The sequence below is a fragment of the Ascaphus truei genome, chromosome 4, assembly GCF_040206685.1.
Source record: "Ascaphus truei isolate aAscTru1 chromosome 4, aAscTru1.hap1, whole genome shotgun sequence".
NCBI lineage: Eukaryota > Metazoa > Chordata > Amphibia > Anura > Ascaphidae > Ascaphus > Ascaphus truei.
In genome coordinates, this window is record NC_134486.1 from 387,960,251 (window position 1) to 387,981,925 (window position 21,675).

General features: G+C 40.9%; 1 protein-coding gene across 4 annotated transcripts in view; it reads right to left on the reverse strand.

The window, feature by feature from the left end:
* Positions 1-905: 905 nt before the first annotated feature.
* The window catches only part of ENPP4 (ectonucleotide pyrophosphatase/phosphodiesterase 4), a 26,085-nt gene continuing 5,315 nt past the window's right edge, over positions 906-21,675 (reverse strand). For 3 of the 4 annotated variants that reach the window (XM_075598540.1, XM_075598542.1, XM_075598541.1), the window contains 3 exons: positions 10,065-10,911; positions 8,252-8,422; positions 906-3,947 (listed from right to left, as the gene is read on the reverse strand). In XM_075598540.1, coding sequence (XP_075454655.1) covers positions 3,583-3,947; positions 8,252-8,422; positions 10,065-10,896 — 1,368 coding nt within the window. In that variant the 5' untranslated portion in view covers positions 10,897-10,911 and the 3' untranslated portion in view covers positions 906-3,582. Of the gene's footprint in view, positions 3,948-8,251; positions 8,423-10,064; positions 10,912-18,958; positions 19,016-21,675 lie in introns of all 4 variants that reach the window. The other variant, XM_075598543.1, reaches the window with a different exon arrangement.

The following is a 21,675-nucleotide window of genomic DNA, read 5'->3' on the forward strand; positions in this document are numbered from 1 at the left end:
CAGCCCAGCTCCACCAAAGCCAGATAGGTGAGAGGAGGGGGTGAGAACAAAAAGAGGGGGCTGACAAGAGGGGTGAGAGAAGAGGGAGAGAGGCAGCACACACCATTTAAAAAAACAATTATTTTTTTTAGGGAGGCGAGTCTCTGTCTGGCGAGTAGGTTTTTGTATAAATTTGTCAAGCCCTGGTTATTATAATTTATTTATCATGTGCCATTATATTCTGCATAATGGGGTTTTATACATTCAGGAAAATTACATAAACAGAAATACATACTGTACAAAAGAAAATTAACAGGCTAATATAGCAAGTACTGAAGGCCATCGTGAGACCTTACAGTCTAGAGAGAATAAGGGGAAAGTTGAAACAAAGGTATAAGTAGCTGCTCATTGTGAGTCTTTGTATGCTGCAGGGGGAGCAAAGCTGTCAGATAGGCTTCCTTAAAGGCGAGTTTCAGAGAGCTTTTAACCTTCTGAAAGCTGGGGGAGGAGTCTGATGTGCATGGTTGGGAATTCCAGACATTGGATAAAGCCTGGGAGAAAATGTTGTTGGCGGGAGTGTCCTGCCCTGACGGTACAAAACCAGAAGCCAACATCCATTTTCAGTCGCCTGGGTAGGCCACCCTCTCGTAGGGCCTGGACAGGCCTCGCACCCCCACTCTACAGGTAAGGCCCAGGAGGATTGGAGGTGGGGTGAGAGAGGGAGGAGGGAGTAATAGGGGGGATGCGAGCATGGGGAGGGGGGGTATAGGGTTGACAGCAGAAGTGGCAAAGATATTTTGGCAATGGGAGATAGTGGAGGACAGTTGGCGACACGAGACAGAAGAGAAGGCGAGGTCAGGGGAGGTAGATTTGGCTACAGTTGCTTTGTTTGCAATGTATGTTATGATTGTAAATAAGGACACATGTATTCACTCATTTTTTAATTTATGCAAGACCCTAAAAGGAAGGCAAGAAAGATAACCGCCTCCTAAATTAACCATTTAAACATGTCTTGTCAAATGATGCTCAAAACCATACATTTTTTTTTTAAATCATCAGTTTTAATTATACAAGTATAAAGATAATTAATTACATTAGAAAACTAAAATGTCCTGGCCAGTGTGACAGGCAATTAACTGGCAGGAGCCCAAGCTTTGTCAAATTTGACACATCTAAATTACAATTGTATGTACTAGTTTTTTTTCATGTATTTATTTTTCCTATGACATCACCTTGCCCCCACAGAAACGTATATGCGTTTAACTTCTAAAATTAATATCTTGCCCCCTGAGCAATGGTTTAAAAAAAAAAAAAAAAAAAAAAATATTTAATGTGTTAAAACGCATAATTTTTTTTAATCTCTAGCATCTGAGACTGCACTGGGTTCTGGGGAGAGCTCCATTTTAACCTCCCTGAAATATTTTAAATGCTTCCATCTCCTGAACAAAGCACGAGATTTTAAAAATAAAACCGCATTGGGAACGGCAAGTAGAGAAATGGAAGCGAGTGCAACAAAAAGTGCAGACTGCTGCTTTGAGCTGAAGAACAGGTTTGTATTGTTTGAAGCAGTTTCCGCTTTGTCTGGAAAAATCTGCTTTACTGCATATCGAATAAGGGTCTGAGATACTACTGCATGCAATATTCTGCTAACTCTGACACAAAGCATGTCACGGATACAGTACACCACTCAATCTTTATATCATTATTGCTACAAAAAACCCCCCCAAAAAACCACACGTTTTCACTCACTCATATTATAGGCTGTTTAAAGTTCACAGTCCTTTGCATATTTTTAAAAACAGGTGTGTGGTTAACAGAAAACAAGCCATGGCAATACATTTACACAATTATAATATCCTGCCAAAGCGTACATGGTATTAGTTCAATTCAGCAACATAAGAGGACGTGGTGGATGTCCTAGTTAGAAGATCTGGCATGTTATTTGTAATCCCTCAATAACCCCCATCTCAGTTTATATACAATTACTACAATCACTATTCTTTGGCAGATCATGTTCAATTTGGTTCCCAGCTTCGTTGACATTTACATAGCAAATAAAAATTGTAGTCGGCCAATAAACAGAATGGTTAAGAACACTAGTAGGTGACACATTGGTATTACAGAATTTAAAACATGGCTTGTTTGAAAAAAAATTTAAGAAAAACATTGAGGACTACAATGAAAGTCTTCAAATCTAAAAATATAAGGTGTCAATTTGATAGATGCCAAATACCAAAGAATAGTCTGTTGCGACTATTTCACTGCAACCCTAATGTCATCATTGCAGAAATCCTCAAATGTATGCCTTGGATGATTCGTGTAATGACATTAAAACAAGCTTGAACTACCCAGATTTAACAATAAAAAACAAACAAAAAATTAAGTATTGTTGCAGGTTTTACAAACATTTAAATACTCAAGCTGAACAGTTTGACTTGTGTCTGTACATACCAACACAAAATCTCATAGTGAAAATACAACTGCCTGGTTAGGTACTGTATTTCTAAGGTACCCTTCGGTCTTCCTGGGACCCATTCTGGATTTTCCAATCAAATGTTGCTTGCAACAATACTTGTGACTACAAAGCGAGTAACAAAAAATATATATAATATATATTTTCTCAATTAAATAAACGGTCTTCTGCTACAGTCAGGTTTCTGTAATTTTGCCTTTTTACACAATGTGCTTCTCAGAAGTGCATTTCATATCTTTGATGGTAACCAAAGTGTGTACATGTATTTTGCAATTTTATGTTATGCGAGTGAGACCACGTTCCCTTTATGCTTATAAGCATATCTAAAGATGAGCCAAATCATACCATAGAAGATATCAAGTAAAACAGTTTTGTATCAGATAAATGTAAATAATAATAAAGCAAAAATAAATGCAAGAACTTATACAGTATACCACCACGAAAAAAAATGCTAAAAATTTCAATTCCTCTTTAAAAAAAAAATACTGTTACAATTCTTTCAAGTATATTAACATTAGAGATTCACTACTGCATTTAAAACTTCTATGTACAAAAATATATTTTATATTTTCATTAAGCCATTGTATCAATGTGTGTTAATTTAAACTGTACAAATGTTTGACAAAATGTTGTACAAATAAGATTAGAATTTAAACGTCATTATCTTTCAGTGCAGAACTACCACCACAATACAACCAAAAACAGTAGGACACACAGAATTTAAGATCTGCCGCATTAGATCGCAGCTGCAAAATGGGATCAAAAACATGCAATCAATTAGGAGCTACTTAACGTCTGTTTTAAATACCTAATTAAGTGTTTTTATGTAGGTGAATACAGCAGTACTAGCTAAACATCCAAAACCATGGCACCCACTTATGCTACTATGACATATCAGTGCATGCAAATGCCCAAACAAGACCTATTTAAATAAATTTACAAAATGTTAGGACCAATAAAAATAATTTAAAAATGGGTGCTAAATGCAGAAGGAAAAAAAACCTTCAACGTGTCAACCTGCTTAGGTAGTACTGCTAGTTTAAACCATTAACTTATCCATCACTACCACAGATCAACAAGTATTTGGTTCAAGGTGCTCTCTTGTGCTCAGCTTGAAATCAAATGTTAAATTATCCAACTATTAAAGGATCATCTTCGTCCTGAAACTGAAGTCGCGAAAACGAATGTGGTGACTGTAGCTTATTTTTCATAAGAATTAGGAGACATGTCAAAGTGGTCAGAACCATAATTACTCCAATAACTATTCCAATAGCTTCGGGGACACGAATGCACCACTGGTTGGTCAACAAGCACTTGGTGTTGGAGAAAGTTCCATTGTTGGGCTCTTCCTTTAATCCAAGAATGTAGCAAATCATGGGATAAATGTCAACATTGTTTAAGGTGCTCATTTTGTAATCTTTGTGAAAGGCTGGCCCGTGTCCAGCCAGAAATGGATGCATACTGGGAAGATCGTTGTCATAGCCATGACATCCCACTGAAATAGGGAGGAAAGAGTTTACTTCAGGTTTTTAATAAAATGCAAAATTAATGCTCTGGGGTGCAACAATCCCAGACACCTAAAAATTCCCTCCTGGCACATATTACAGAGATAAACAACAAGTCCCAGAAGCCCTTTTGTAAAATGCCATGACATCACCCAGGGATCAGCTAATCAGTGCAGTGCTTTGGTAACCACAACCCTTCCTCCCACACATGACTTTGCAAGTGTAGGCAGTGTCCTGCACCAGCATGTACAGTAGGCCAGTGATTCCCAACCAGGGTTCCGTGGAACCCTGGGGCTCCTTGAAGCAGTCTCAGGGGTTCCTCCTACGGACCACAGACCCCCCCATATGGGGGTGGGGTTTTTTGGTATGTATTTTGTACGGTGGATTGAGTGAGAGTGCGGTAATTGACAGAAGGTAGTTGCGAATGAGAGGAGGGGGGCGGGAGGGAGTGAGGAAGAGAGGGAGTAAGAGTGAGACGCAAGGGATACATAAAATACATAATACATAAAATACATGCGAGACGGGAGGGGGGGAGAGTTAGTGAGACGGATGGGAGAGAAATAAATGGGTAAAGGGTGGGAAATAGAGGTGGCTCGTGAGGTGTGAAATTTTGTGACTGACCCGTCGAACCTATTATGTGTCAGCCAGATCGGGGTTCCCTGAGATTTTTCGAAATACTTCAAGAGTTCCCCCAAACAAAAAAGGTTGGAAATCACTGATGTAGGCAGTGAACAGTCTAGAAACAGAACAGGCTGCATTGCGTCTGACAGTTTGAAGCAGGAGGACTCCAGAGCTCACCTGTGTCAATTGTAGCTCCTTTGACCCTTGCTTCCAGAGAAACTTCCCTCCGTAGCGGTACCAGTATCCTTATGTACTTTAAATGTTCCAGTCACGCTGGAAGCCGCAATGGATGACATAACAGATGCTTATTGGCCCGCAGGACATTTAAAGCCGCTATTATGTTAGGCTTACTATTTCCCTGCCTGTATAGATACCGGCACCACTATGAAGGCAAGTATTTCTGGAAACAGGGAGTCCCCGGAGACAAAACAGTTCAGCTCCGGAAATCCACTGCTTCAATCCTGTAATAAATACATTTTTATTATTAGTTTTTTCATTTTTTAACACAATGCAGCCTATTCTGCTGTTTTAAAGACTAAAATACAGCAGCTACTGCACGTTTGCAGTCAGATCCCAGTGTCAGAGAGACATACATATTGTGTGTGTGTATGTGTGTGTGTGTATATATATATATATATGTGTGTGTGTATATATATATATATATGTGTGTGTGTATATATATATATATGTGTGTGTGTGTATATGTGTGTGTGTGTATATGTGTGCGTGTGTATATGTGTGCGTGTGTATATGTGTGCGTGTGTATATGTGTGCGTGTGTATATGTGTGCGTGTGTATATGTGTGCGTGTGTATATGTGTGCGTGTGTATATGTGTGCGTGTGTATATGTGTGCGTGTGTATATGTGTGCGTGTGTATATGTGTGCGTGTGTATATGTGTGCGTGTGTATATGTGTGCGTGTGTATATGTGTGCGTGTGTATATGTGTGCGTGTGTATATGTGTGCGTGTGTATATGTGTGCGTGTGTATATGTGTGCGTGTGTATATGTGTGCGTGTGTATATGTGTGCGTGTGTGTGTGTGTGTGTATGTATGTATGTATGTATGTATGTATGTACGTACGTACATATATATCTATACATATACCGTATTTCCTCGATTGCAAGAAGCAGGTTTTTTCCCTTTTTCATGTGGCTGAAATATGTCTGTAAGGCTAAGGCCCCGCTCCCAGAGTCAGCGCACCCGCACTGCAGACAGGCGGTGCGCTGACATACACAGACCGCGATATGCGGTCTGTAGGGAGCGGGAGCGGGAGCGGGAGGTGGGCGGGAGTGATAGGTTTGACAGGGAGGGGGGGCGTGGCTTGAGCGGAGGGACCCGCTACTCTTCCCCCCCCTCCCTCCACGGACTCGGGCTGGAGCTGCTGATGGTAAGTATTAAACACACACACACGCAGGCACTCATACACACACACACACACACACACACAGACACAGACAGGCACTCACGCTTTCACTCCACACTCCTCCCCGCTCTCCGAAGCCTATCCTCCTCCCGAAGCCTCCCTTCCCCATTGGCTCACAGCCACACCACGTGACGCGTCAACGCTAGACATCACCATTTTCTTGTGTCCCCTAGCGGCTGACGCGCCACAGCGTGTAGTGCTCTGTGCCGCCAGGGGGGACCGGGACCGGCTCAGCAGGATTCCCCTGCTGGTGAGGAACTCGCGACATGGCCGCCCGCGCCAACGAGCGCAGCAGGACCGAGGCCTTACAATCTATGTACTGGGGGAAAAAAATAAATAAAAAAAACAGCCAGGGGGCACTGCTGGAGACGACTGCCAGGTTTTCTGTCTGCAGCAAAAATGTCTGCGATCACGGGCCCCCCTCCTCCCCCTCGTGCAGAGAGATATGCTGCAGATGCTGGCCGGGTCTTAGCATAGTTGCGATCACAGCCCCACTCCCCTCTGTGCAGAGAGATAATGGCCGCCGCCCCCCTCCATGAGGTGCAGAGAGTTCAGTGGAGATCCCACGGACAGGAGTATGTCTTCACAGCAGCCCCCCTCCCCCCATCAAATCTCTGTGTGAGCTGCACGTGCAGAAGGAGGTCGGTGTGTATCTGTGTATCTGTGTGTGTGTATATATATATATCTGTGTGTGTATGTATATCTGTGTGTCTGTCTCTCTGTGTCCTTCCATTCTCTCTCTCCCCCCCTTCCCTCCTATCCCTCTCCCCTCCTATCCCTCTCTCCCCCCTTCCCTCCTATCCCTCCCCGTTCTCTCCCCCCATTCCCCTCTCTCCCCTCTATCACGACCCCCCTCTCTTTCTCCCCCCAGAAAAAAATTCTGCACATTTAATATAATGCTTTCCCCCCCCAAATTTTTTTTTATTAAATCAAGGGTGCGTCTTAGAATCGAGGAAATAGGGTATATATACATATATATACACACACACACACACACACACACACACACACACACACACACACACACACACACACACACACACACACACACACACACACACACACACACACACACACACACACACACACACACACAATTAGTCAGATCCCAGTTAGTCTGAGTGAGTACATATAGATATAAATGTATATTGGAATGCAATACAGTATTTGCCTATGACAGTACTATGTAAATGATAGCTCCTTTCTTGATCTATTAAACACAAATTTTACCTGGCATGAAAACATTAATTTACAGGGATTATAAATTGTGGTGCAGCCTGCATTTTAAATGATAAAAATAGGAAAAAACATATACAGGAAAAATATATTGGAATACTCACGTGTGTGTGTAATATAGGCATACCCCGGTTTAAGTACACTCACTTTAAGTACACTCGCGAGTAAGTACATCTCGCTCAATAGGCAAACGCCAGCTCACGCATGCGCCAGTCAGCATGTCCTGAACAGGAGTACCGGCTCCCTACCTGTACCGAAGCTGTGCGCAAGCGGGGAGACTATAGAGCCTGTTACAAATGCCTTATTTACATCAGTTATGCACGTATATGACGATTGCAGTACAGTACATGCATCAATAAGTGGGAAAAAGGGAGTGCTTCACTTTAAGTACATTTTCGCTTTACATACATGCTCCGGTCCCATTGCGTATGTTAATGTGGGGTATGCCTGTATATACATAAATCTCTGTGTGCGTCACTGTGTGTGTAATAGATACATTTAGCCGCAGAATGGGGCGGATTCCGTTACAGCCAATCCCTCGGCTTTGCATCCCCCTTCAAATTCTGGCTCCTAAAATGTCAGTCTGGCACCTACATTTTTTTTAAATATTTTTGTCCACCCCTGTAAATGCTAGACATTTGCAAGTGTTTTGTTCCATTATGACGCTTCCATTGGGCAATTTCGCAGGAAGATACATTCAAATATTATCCAAATCAGAAATGTAAAGTCATAAGAAAAAAAAAACAACAACGCTGTTTACAGTTGTTTCTTTGCCCTGGTCTCATTGGTACGCCCTCTCACTGTCCGCCTCTTCCCACATGTGCCCCGGCACAACTTGCCCTTCATCCACTCATGTCAAAGGATCAGGTGAACATACAGTACTGTATGTTCTACAGTATATTCATCTCACAATCATAAGTGATCTATGGAGAAAAAGTCCTCTGATCCGTAGTTTAGCTGGGTAACGCGACAGATTTATTTTTTTCCTGTGTTCAGTCCGCGGTACACTTACGTTTCTCAAGCGATCCATTTTTCACAATTGTCCACCCCTCGTCTGCAACCAAGATAATGGGCTGAATGCGGCTATTGTGTTTGTAATGATAACGGTCTGGAATATCCTCCTTTAAATAAACCTTCATTTTAGAGCTGCAGTTTTTTAACTTCTCGTACACATACATTTTATCTATGAGGAGAGAGTAAAACAAAAAGGACACAAGATTTTTATTAAATTCTGCAATATTTTTGTGCTTTTCATACAAATGTGATGTACTGAGTAGGATGTTCCTCAGTCTCAAAATATCTAAATGCATTGAGTAAACACCTTTAAAATAAAAAAACCTAAAAAAAAAGTTTTTGAATTTCCTTATTAATATACAGTTATGGTTAATATAAAAAGTCACAAAAAACCATCCACCCTACAGCAAATTAAAAATCACTTGTGAGCACATTCACGTCTGACAGGTCTGCAACCCTGCTTTTCCCCCCCCATTATCTCTTAGGCCGCATCCACGCTGCCGCTGAACACGATCACTTCAGTGATTCCCAATAAGTACGGCCACGCCCGTACGCTCTCCAAAGCTCGGCGCTTGGAGAGACATGAAAATTTGATTTCCAAGCGCTGAGAATGGGCACGTGACCCTTCTGAAACCAATGAAAATGCACCAGTCACAAACCAATCACAGTAGCCTTTAGCCATCCACCTGTCCCCTCTCTTAAACACCACCCCCCCGCCCTAAAATTATTGAAGGACAGTTGAGCACTCATGCTTGGAGAGTTGGTGACGTCACTGCTCTCAAGCATGAGCGCTCTCAGTGGCAGCGTGGCCGTAGCCTAAGCATACAGTGCTTCTTCCACTGCAGCCAGGGATTCTGGGTAATGACACACCGAGTGCTCATTTCCATGTCATTACCCAGAGTCCCTGGTATGGTACGAGATGGTGGGAAAAAGCAGGGTTGCCGACCTTTCAGAGACATGTGAATGTGCTCACAAGTGATATTTTTATTTGCTGTATGCTTAATATAAGAATACAATTTTACAACAGTGATAACATAACAGATTCTATAGTATAGAATACCATTTTGTACTATTGCAACTGGACTAACACGGCTACCAGAACCCATTTCATGGGTCACTATGGAAAGTTTCCAGGTACTGCAATGTATTGTCCTTAGAACTAGGGCTTCATTACTGAATTATCTGTACATGCCAGTTATTTGAATTTATGTATTATAAATACTCACACACACACACAAAATGAACAATGATATGATATTGCACAGACACCTGTTTGTTAGAAGGGCTGTTGGCTTTTAGTGTAGGTTTGAGTTTAATGCCATGGCAAATGGTGCACTAACAGACACAAATTTATGTCCTGTATTATTAGCATATTATCAGACACCATTACTTGGGTCAATCCGGATCTGAAACATTAAATTGTTGGTGAACATTAAGTAAACATGTGTTATGTAATTTTGATTTATTTCACTTTTAAAATGCATTTATTTCATACTTCCAAGGTAAAATGTTTAATTTTTGCTCTTCATTTTTCTATGGGAGTCAAATTATTTTTCATTAAAAACATGACTCCATGTGCATTTTCTAGATAGCCACCCAACAAATGTTTACATGTTTAACCAGCATGCACGGATTGTTTTTAAGCTAACTTGATGTGGTGCGTCTTGTACAAAAAGAAAGCACAAATGTGATTTGTCAATTTGTCAACTGGCTCAGTCATGCTTTCTTTAGAATTCAAGCCAAGAGATTTTCGTGATCAATAGCAATTTTTGATAATCTTTACCCAAATTAAAACGTAAATTTTTACATACCTGAAAGTGGCAGTATTGCTCCAACTGCACCGATATCCACCACAGTGTAGTTTCCACTACCAAGGCAAGTGTCAAGTTGAATCATTCTCTCTTTTGAGCACTGGGCCATGCCATGGTCACTGGTGATTACCACATTAACCATATCCCAAAGATTTAATACTTTCAATGTTGACATCAGATAGCCGATATTCTGATCCACTGCGCTCAACACTTGAGACATGTTTCCAAAGTCATCAGGTCCAAAACGGTGTCCACTAGCGTCTGGTTCCTCCCAATAAAGTGTTGCAAAGTTGATTGGATCGTTGGCTCTTGTAAGCCATGTGGTAATGTTATCTACTCTTTGAGTAAAGTTTACTTTGTGATTATACATCAGAAATTCTGAAGGTGTGGAATGGTGTATGAGCACGTCACTACCAGGCCACATTGCAGAACCACTTTTATGGCCTTGAACTTGATTTGTCAACCAAATAGGAGTTGCCTCATTCCACCAGATGGGATCTGAATCGTTAGCCAAATTAAAGCTTTGTTTAGTATCTGGATCATACATAGAATTAGCCACAATGCCATGGCTTTCAGCATATAGGCCAGTTACTATGGAATAATGGTTCGGAAAAGTCTTTGTGATAAAGATGTTTTTAACATGCTCTACCAATACACCTTCCTTTATAAACGCCTGGAGATTAGGTAAACTTCTGGAATATTTATTTAAATAGTCCGCCCTAAATCCATCAAAGGATACTAGGAGTAACCTGGAATAATTTCCTTTGCAGAACATAAATCCATGCAACAAGAATGTTAAAATGAATATCACTCTCGACATCTTGCAATCCATTCAAATACAATTTACCTAAAAAACAAACATAGTTTTAGGAATATGTTGTAACATTTGTATATTTAAAATAAAATGTAACAAGTTTATTTTTCTGTATGAAGGGATTACATTTTGAATAGATCACTGCAATACAACAAAAACTGAAGCAATGAAATATCTATTGAATAACTCATTTATTTCCCTTTCTAATGTTATTAAACACTTTAAAGAAGAATGTTGTCTCCAAGATCTTACGCTTCTCTACAATTAAAATGCTTCAATAAGATCAAATATGGAGTACATTTCAATCTTCAAAAGCTACTTTTAAGAGAAAACAAGGGGAGGGGGGGGGGGGGGAATATAGTTTATTATAGACTGCTGGACTCATTCAATGACTTCAGCACCTGACATCCACTAAACCCTTTAACATTTCAAAAAGCAATAGAGGAATGACTGTCAATTTTCATTAATCTCAGCAACATTTTCTATTAAAAAAAAAAAGAAGATATATTTTTATTAACTAGACAGATTTGAGAAGCAAGTGTTGAGCATGTGGTCACAGCATTACCCACTGCCTGCTCTCCTCGTGTTGCGCTCCCCTTACCTTTAATGCGGCGGCAAATTACACCATGGGGTCATGTGATGTCACATGACCCACGGTGTAATTTAATGCCATGTTGACGCGTGGTCCGAAGCCGGTTCAATTGAGGCGAGTTACAGAGGCCTCGCGCTGAAGAGTGCGGGGCCTCTGTAACCGCTTCGACCCCCCCAAAAAAAAAAAATCTCACGCACCTTGGCACTAACAGACAAATGCCTCCCTTCCCCCTCAAGTTCCCTGCACTTGCATAAAAGTGATATGCAGATATCAAAAGCTTCAAAAGGAAAAATATAAAGGTGACAGTGCAGTCTTGTACTATACCCTAAAATTAAAAACAAGACAAGCACATATCTCTAACGTATTATATCAAGAAAAAAGGTGCAATCCCAGTCTGCCAGTTCAATTTCTGAAGGGGACTATGGACAGGGAAGTGTTTGGCATTTAAGTGTTGTCTTTACTGTTGCCCCACCCTCTCCTTATCAGTGAACTAATAAAGATGAGGGGAGAAGGGGAGACTGGCGGTATAAGCCCTCCCCAATTACACGGTCACATCACAAAGGGAACAGCCAGAGGAAACCAAACCCCTTCCAAGTCCAACGTCACATTACATTTTGTGTTTTTTTTTTTAATTTTTATAAAGTAGGTGTCACATTTGGGTAAAAAGGCATCAATTACACAGATGAGACCCTAAAACATGCCAGTGGAATTAATCACTTTGTTTCTAGGAGGGATTGCCCATTTAAAAGGATGTTATGGATAGCTGTACAGGTTTTTTTTTGTTTTTTTTTAAGAAAGCTGCCATTTGTGATATAATTTCTCTACTCCTGGACAGTTTACTTTAAACTACAGAGTTACAGTAATGCAAGTCTCAAAGTTTAAGACTAGACAATGCACAAGAGATGGACAATGTGGGCAAGAGTGAAGGAGAGGAGAAAGTGCAGAAGTAAAACTAAAACATTTACATAACCAACAATGTCACTCGTTTAATACGTTTTTTTTTTCTTCTTGGGCTGCGCTTAGTCCTGGCGACGGCGCACCGCGTCAAAACAAGCAAATGTAATCCGTTGCGTGCGCCTATAGAGGGTGTGACCGCGACCAAAATCGCTGAAATCAATGGATTTTGTTATTTACCGCGTCGGCCGCACCACATGACTGCAATAAGCCAATCACATAGCCTCTACAGGACGTCACCGCACCATGCAGCCAGCTACATCGCAAAAACTCAATTACAACTTTTGCGACAGCGACGTCACCGGTCTCGTCGCCGTCAATGTAGCCTGCCCTATAAGCTCAGCCTTAAAGGCTTTTGTTACGAAGCAAAAATTATTCGACATATGGAACATTCTGATTTTGGGCTTCACTGTTTTACCTTCTATAATTGCATATTGATGAAGTCATTGCATCACTGTATAGGTTAGGAAAAAAATAAGTTGTGCACCAGAAAGGTGCTACAGTGAAATTGTATTTAAAAATATTAAAACTGAAATTGAGTAGCAACATGTGCTACTAGAGTATGATTTGATAAGGAATTTAATTCTGTAACCTGTATACTGGTTGTATGCGTTTTACTGTCACTGGCAAGAACGATTATGGCAAGGTGTGTGAACAGCAGAGATATTTAAAATGTTCTGCATGGAAATGTGTTATACAGTATTGGTTGCAAAATAATACTACGACTCTCCAATATTTCAAATACTTGACATCACTAAAGACCGCAACACACGGACTCCACAATTGAAAACATTAATTTAATAGATTCAAAACACTTATTTCAGTCAGATCCCATGCTGTGGGGGAAGTGCCAGTGGCCTTGAAAAAGGCACTAGTCCATCATCTGTTAATGAAAGTGGGTCTAGATGTTGATGTTCTCACCAACTGCCGTCCAATCTTCAACCTTCCATGGTAGGGAAGGTGTTAGAGGGTAGTTTTCACCCAGCTGGAAGATTGTTTGGAAAGGGTCGGCTTCTTCGACCCCACGCAGTCTGGCTTTAGCGACCGAGTCGACCCTGGTATGTATGGCAGACCATTTATTGACGGCGATGGACAAGGGCTGTATTTCTGTTTTTGTCATGTTAGACCACTCAGCGGACACACAATTGATCATGGGATGCTGCTGCTGTACCACCTGAAGGACATAGCTGGTATTAGTGAGACCGCATTAATATGGGTTGCCTGGTTCCTGCTTGGCTCAGGTGTCACCCATGAGACCTGTCCCCTTTGGGGTCCCTCAAGCATCAATGCTGTCACTGCTCCTGTTCAACATGTACGACCGCTGGGCAAAATCATCCAGAAGCATAGTCTAATGGCACCCAGATCTATATTTCTTTCCAGGGCTGCCCAGGGCCGGCTGTTGCCTCACTGACGGCGTGTCTAGACGAGGTGGTGGCATGGATGGAGATGAATTGGCTGAAGCTCAATCCTGACAAGACTGAACCAAGGATTATGGGTTCGGCAAGATGCCAGAGTATGGGACAGGGGATTTGCAAGCTTCCCATAATCAATGGTGTACAGCCACTGCCCGTGTCCCAGGTTCGTAACCTCAGCATCCTCTTTGACCAGTCTCAACATGTGAGCCCAAGTGGCCTCAGTTGTTAAATGTTTATTTTTTTTTTTTTTTTTATTATCTGAGGCTGCTTTGGAGCTTACGTAGTTACATAGTAGACGAGGTTGAAAAAAAGACATATACGCCCATCAAGTTCAACCTATGCTAAATTTAGACAAGATACTTTATCCTATATCTATACTAACTTATTGATCCAGAGGAAGGCAAACAAAAAAACCCAGTGACATATCATTCAATGCTATCTCATAAGCGGAAAAATAAATTCCTTCCCGACTCCAAGAATTGGCAATCAGATTACTTCCTGGATCAACATCCTTCCCATGTTTACTTATTTGGTATATCCCTGTACACCTTTCCTTTCTAAAAAGATGTCCAACTTTTTTTTTAAACAAATCTATTGTATCTGCCATAACAGTCTCCATGGGTAATGAATTCCACATTTTAACTGCCCTTACTGTAAAGAACCCTTTCCTTTGTTGTTGGTGAAATCTCCTTTCCTCCAACCTTAAGGCATGGCCCGAGTCCTTTGTCCTACCCTTGGGATGAATAGTTCTTTTGAAAGCTCCTTGTACTGTACCCAAATATATATTTGTATAAAGTTATCATATCCCCTCTTAGATTTATTTACATTAGAAAAGAGGCGTCTAATTTAGCTAGCCTCTACTCACAAGTTAGATTTTCCATCCCCTTTATTAATTTGGTGGCTCTTCTCTGCTCTGTCCATAAAGTCTTTTCTAAGGAGTGGTGCCCAACATTGTACTCCATATTCAAGGTGTGGTCTTACCAATGCTTTATAAAAGGGGAATTATTATGTTTACTTCCTTTCCATCCATTGCCCGTTTAATGTAAGATAAGATCATGTTTGCCTTTGCAGCTACTGCATGACTTTGGGCACTATTGCTAAGCCTACTGTATACAAGCACTCCCAAATCCTTCTCCATCAAGGATTCCCCCAATGTATCCCCATTGAATTTATAAGTTGTCTGTTTATTCTTGCTTCCCAAATGCATAACTTACATTTAGCTGTATTAAACCTCATCTGCCATTTACCTGCCCAAGTTTCCAGTCTCTCCAAGTCCTTCTGGAGAGAAAATTACATCTTGCTCTGATTCTACTACCTTACACAATTTTAGCATCATCAGCAAAGATGGAGACTTTGCTCTCTATGCCATTCTCAAGGTCATTAATAAACAAGTTAAAAAGCAGGGGTCCTAGTACCGATCACTGAGGTACTCCACTCACAACCTGAAAAAGTTCAATTTATGACAACCCTCTGTTGTGTATCCTTCAACCAGTTTTCAATCCAGGTGCATATATTTTTATGGAGTCCAATTTGCTTTATTTTGTACACCAAGTAGACCACATCAACTGTATTACTCTGATCTAAATTCCTACTTACCTCCTCAAATAAACAAATAAGGTTAGTTTAGCATGATCTTTCCTTCGTAAATCCACGCTGGCTATTACTAATATTTTGTTTTCCATTAGGTATTCCTGAATATTATCCCGTATTAAACCTTTAAGTAGCTTCCCCACTATTGAAGTCAAGTTTACGAGTCCGTAATTCCCCGCTTGCGATAAAGCTCGCTTTTTAAATATAGGCACCACATGTGCTTTACGCCAATCTTGTGATACAGAGCCTGTGGAAATGGAGTCCTTGAATGGACTTGTGTCAACTGTCATGTAAGGACCTTGAATTATTGGTCCATGCATTTGTGTCTACGTGGTTGGACTACAGAAATGCCATATATGCCAGACTACCTGATGCAGAGGCTCCAGCTTGTGCAGAATGCTGCAGAGATATGTTTCTCGCTTTGAGCAGATCACTCCCATCCTGTGCAATCTGCACTGTCTTCCAGTGATCTTTCGGGTTTGGTTCAAGTTGGCCGTAATGGGCTTTAAAACCTTGCAAGGTAAAGGGCCTGCCTATCTGCAGTCTCGTTTGAAGCCGCATAGGGATACTGGCTAGGATCTCAGGTCCTCAGGGGGGTTCGCCTCTCTGTGCACCCTACACTGGGAGTGCGGCCTTCTCATGTGCAGCTTCAGAGGTCTGGAACGCACTACCACCAGAGCTCGGGTGAATATCTACTCTACCACTGTTTCTGGCTCGGTGTAAGACTTACCTCTTCCTTCTGGCTTTTCCAGTCTAACAAAAACTGTATATCATTTTGATTTGTTTAACTGTAAAGTATGGCGATGCCCCTCTAAGTGGAAGCGTGTTTTTACTCAAAATAAATGAGAAAAGGAGACACTTGCCTTATGTTTTAAGACCAGTACATGACAATGCCAATGTTTCAGAATGTCCATGTATTGTATTGTATTTCTTTATTTATATAGCGCCATAAATGTACATAGCGCTTCACAGTAGTAATACATATCATATAAATAACAAATAATATAAATAACAGATCATGGGAATAAGTGCTTCAGACATACTGTAAAAGTAACATTAAGGAAGGAGTCCCTGCTCCGAGGAGCTTACAATCTAATTGGAAGGTAGGAAGAACATACAGAGACAGTAGGAGGGAATACTAGTAAGTGCGTCTGCAGGGGGCCAAGCTTTATGTGTCATGTGTCCATGATTATCCAGTGCTACTCATATGCTTCTTTAAGCAGATGTGTCTTAAGGTGAGCCTTAAAGGTGAATAGCGGGGGGGCTAGTCGGGTATTGAGGGGAAGGACATTCCAGAGGTGTGGGGCAGAAAGTGAGAAAGGTTTAAGGCGGGAGAGAGCTTTAGATACAAAGGGGGTAGAAAGAAGACATCCTTGAGAAGAACGCAAGAGTCGGGATGGTGCATAGCGAGAAATTAGGGCTGAGATGTAAGGAGGGGCAGAAGAATGTAAAGCTTTAAAAGTGAGCAGGAGAATTGAGTGTGAGATACGTGATTTAATTGGAAGCCAGGAGAGGGATTTCAGGAGGGGAGATGCGGAGACAGATTTAGGAAAGAGTAGAGTGATTCTGGCAGCAGCGTTTAGGATAGATTGTAGGGGAGACAGGTGAGAGGTAGGAAGGCCAGACAGCAGGAGGTTGCAGTAATCGAGATGTGAGAGAATGAGGGCCTGAGTCAGAGTTTTAGCAGTTGAGTAACAGAGGAAAGGGTGTAGCTTTGTGATATTGCGGAGGAAAAAGCGACAAGTTTTAGAAACGTTTTGAATATGAGAGGAGAATGAGAGAGAGGAATCAAGTGTAACCCCTAGGCAGCGTACGTGGGCCACTGGGTGAATGATCGTATTTCCAATAGCAATGTGGAAGGAGGTAGTAGGGCCAGGTTTGGGAGGAAGTATAAGGAGCTCTGTTTTTGCCATGTTAAGTTTCAGTCGGCGGATGGCCATCCATGATGATATTCCAGAGAGGTATTCAGAAACTTTGGTCTGTAAAGCAGGTGTAAGGTCAGGGGCTGAAGGGTAAATTTGTGTGTCGTCAGCATAGAGGTGATATTTAAACCCAAAAGATGTGATTAGGTCACCTAGAGAGAGTGTGTAAAGAGAAAAGAGAAGGAGTCCCAGGACAGAGCCCTGGGGTACCCCCACAGAGAAATCAATAGAGGAGGAGGAGGTGTTAGCAAAAGAGACACTGAAAGTACGATGGGAGAGGTAAGAGGAGATCCAGGATAAAGCTTTGTTCCGAATACCAAGAGTATGGAGAATGTGAAGGAGAAGAGGGTGGTCCATGGTGTCAAATGCTGCAGATAGGTCGAGTAATATGAGCAGAGTGTAATGACCTCTGTCTTTGGCAGCGTGGAGGTCGTCAGTGATTTAGTGTAATTTATAGGAGCGAATCACCGGAAATTATATTACACTGGCATAAGGGAGAAAGTCAAAGACCTTCCTAGCACCACAGTAACTCAATGGCATTGACCTGTTTAGAGGTTAATGCAAGTGATTTTTTTATTTTATTTTTTATTTGGCAGACACTCATGTTAGTTTTCAGATTACGATGTTTGCAAATTGGAAGCTTTACGTCATTTAGCTATTCCATTCTGTGCAGTGTCCCTTTGTGTTTAGTAAGACACATGTTTCATTTCCTGTTTAGTCTTATAACATCAAAGGCAATGGTAAAATTTAACCCATTAAAAACATATCAATGTCGTTGGTTCATTCTAGTGGAAGAAGGGACTGCCCTTTTATTGGTTTTAAGATGTATTTTAAATAACACCACATCTAGTATATCAGGGGTATAAATGGATATTCCAATTAAAAAAAAAAAAAAAGTGTTCAATTTGTTTGAATTGACTACAAAACAGTTTGCGCGAAAATACAGTTAAATAAGGAGCCTCTACAACCTTGGACACGTACTTCTACCTGACCATTTGAGACTTGAAAATTGGATTAATCAAAACAATCTGTTTTTACTGCTGCGGCCAGCTTTATTCTAACAATTACCCGCAATTTTTCGGGGCTTTTTTCGGCTGCCGCCAAACTTGGCCGCGCGCCAGCCGCATCTTGCGGCCGCGCGCGGCACGTTTCCCCATTCAGCGCTAATGCGCTGAACAATGGGAAGCGCCAGCAAAAAAAAAAAAAAGCCTGCGTCTGAACGGGCTTTTAAATTACCCGCGGAGGCAGTCGTATTAAATTTAAGCTGGTCGCCACTGTAAACACCAACAAGACTGTAACAATGGTATTTGGGACCAAGGCTACATTTCTCAAGCTTCCAATGAATGAGCTCCAGATCAGAACCAACTGTAATACTATCCTAGCCCCTGTTACTAGTTTCAAATATTTTAGCATATGGTTTGACTCCCATTTAACATTTGGGTTGAACATTGATACCCTGACATCCAAAACCTATGCCAATCTAGGTGTACTATATATGAACAAATCCTCCCTAAGTCTGCTGATCAGAAAGCGCATTGCACAGCAGATGCCAATGCCAAATTATAGACAATGGGGGCATAGTATATGGCACGACACCCCAAACTCACCTTAGGAAACGTGATACCCTCTACAATTCAATATGCCGCTTTGTCCTTCAAAATCAACTACAAAAAATAAAATAAAAAAATCACTGTGTGAATGCTCAAAGAACTAGATTGGTCATCACTTGAGTCTTGCCTTCAAATACTTTCTGGGCAAGCTACCTGCCTATCTGAACTAGCTCCTCACCCCGACCACATGCAGCCCATATCATCTGAGATCAGACCCCAAAAGACTGCTCATGGTCCCAAGGTTCAACAAAGGATCCGGCCACTCCTGCTCTTACCATGCACCTCACAACAGGAACAATCTACCGGAGACTCTCACAGCCGCCACCACCAGTTTAAATTCTTTCAAAACAAAAGCAGTCACACATTTTAATCTGGTCTGTAACTTTTACATATAACATATTATATTTAACTGTGCATGCAATGTCTTGTATATAATGTATTACCCCACTCACTTAATGTACTATAACCATGTATTTGTCATCTTTTCTCTATGCCAAGTCATACTTGAAAACGAGAGGTAACTCAATAAATTACTTCCTGGAAAAGCATTTTATAAATACAACTATTTTATGTTTTCGCATGGGCAACAGACGAATTCCAGATCTTCATTGCACTACCTGGCTGATTTTTTTTATTTGTTGGCCCACACGGTAGTGAGATATGCGGCTCTTTGCAGAGTCTTTTCAATGGATGGCAAATACATTCGTAATTCCATTAGCAAGTGAAAAGACTGAGTCCAGCCACCGTGATAATCTCTCAGCATAGAATTAGATTCAGTATTAATGGAATTCAGGTTACCTCGTTACAATTCTAAAATTGTGTTCTTTGATTAGTTTAGCTTGATCGGTTAATAAAATTAAGTTAAAACAATTACAAGCCTTACTAGGACATTTGAATTTTGCATGCAGAGTTATGCCGATAAAGAAGAGTTTTGCTTGACCACTTGTCAGGTGGTACAGCTGGTGTTATTAGCCACACCATCATATTGGACTGTCAAGGGAGTTAGAGGATTTGTATTGTATTGTATGTCTTTATTTAAGAGTTTGACAGTTTTCTAGTTAATTTTAAACGGTAGAGCTTGTTGGCAGGAGGATTTAATGTCCAATTTGTTGCTCAAATGCACAAAGACAAAAATGGAGAGCGCACTAAGTATAGGTATATAAATTTATATGGTTAAAAAATGTTCCACAAAAGTGGACAACAATAATAATGAAATAAAATAACTTACAAACTGCAGGCTTGCAGGAGTGAAACCGGGAGATCCGGAGATGAGATCCGACGGGTAGATGTAAAACTGGTCCGGACCCACGATACTTAGTTGGTCGCGTCCTCCTCTCTCTGACCGGTATACTTCTTCCAGCTTGTGGACCCTCACGCAGCAGCCCCTCGTGATCTCAACACGTTTCATACAACGTACTTAGTCAGGAGTTCCGGACCCGTTTGACATCTACCTATCGGATCTCATCTCCGGATTTCCCGGTTTCACTTCTGCAAGCCTTCAGTTAGTTTGTAAGTTATTTTATTTCATTATTGTTGTTGTCCACTTTTGTGGAACATTTTTTAACCATATAAAATGTATATATATCTATACTTAGTGCGCTCTCTCTGTTTTTTCTTTGTGTATCTTGCTGTGTGAGCCCCCACGTTTTAGGAAATTAAGGAGTTCTCCTTATGGATGGCAGCACAAGTATAGAAACATCTGAGGACAGCACAAGTAGAAATATCTTCTGAGGACAGCACAAGTAGAAATATCTTCTGAGGACAGCACAAACGCGGATTCAATTAAAAACTTTTGTTGCTCAAATGATTTACTGATGCTGCAGATGCAGTGGGTTTTGGCCTTTTTTAAAAGGTGTGCTGAGCTATGACCAGATAGCTGGTTTCAACAGGGTTTGACAAAAAAAAAAAAAATCTGCTTTTGTTAGAATTATTCCCCATAGTGGTTACAGTTGAAATTTACGCATTTACCTGAGGTGGAGTTGAGTCCAATTTTAGTCCTCAAAATGGTCTCAGGTGGCATGTTGGTGTTAATGGATCAATACAGGCAGTCCTCGTTTTACAACGAATGGCTTATCCAACGCTATGCAATGCATACCTATGTTCATTTTTACAACGCCAAAACAGCTTATCCAACGCTCTTACGACGCTTTGCAAAGTTGTTTATGTGTACAAAAAATATATATATATATATATATATATATTATACTATATAATATATTATATTTTTATATTATATTATATATATATAATACAGTATATGCACTATATAATTTATGTGTGTGCTGCGTATCTTGTCTGCGTAAAATATGTTGTGTATTTTAGCATTAAAAATGCCTTCAGGAACGGAACCTTTCATTTAAACAGTGTTCCTATGGGAAAACGTGTTTCGCTTTACAACGTTTCGCTATCAAACTTTATTTTGAGTAACTCATTGTGTCGGATAACCGAGGACTGCCTGTCTTGTAAAATAGGTTGATGCTCAAGGCGGGGAGGCGGAGTTTGTTTTAAGAATGGAGTGGATGTTTGTTTTTGGCTGTTAGGTAACGGCAGTAATTGGATGTTTTACCAGCCTTACCACTATACTCCAGTTGTATGTGTATCTTATTTCATTAAGCTATGTGTAGGAGTAAAGCATGCGTTGAACATGCTTTTCTGTTATTGGCAGTAATAAAAGTGTGATAATGCAGGAGTCTACAGAATTCCACAACTTCTTA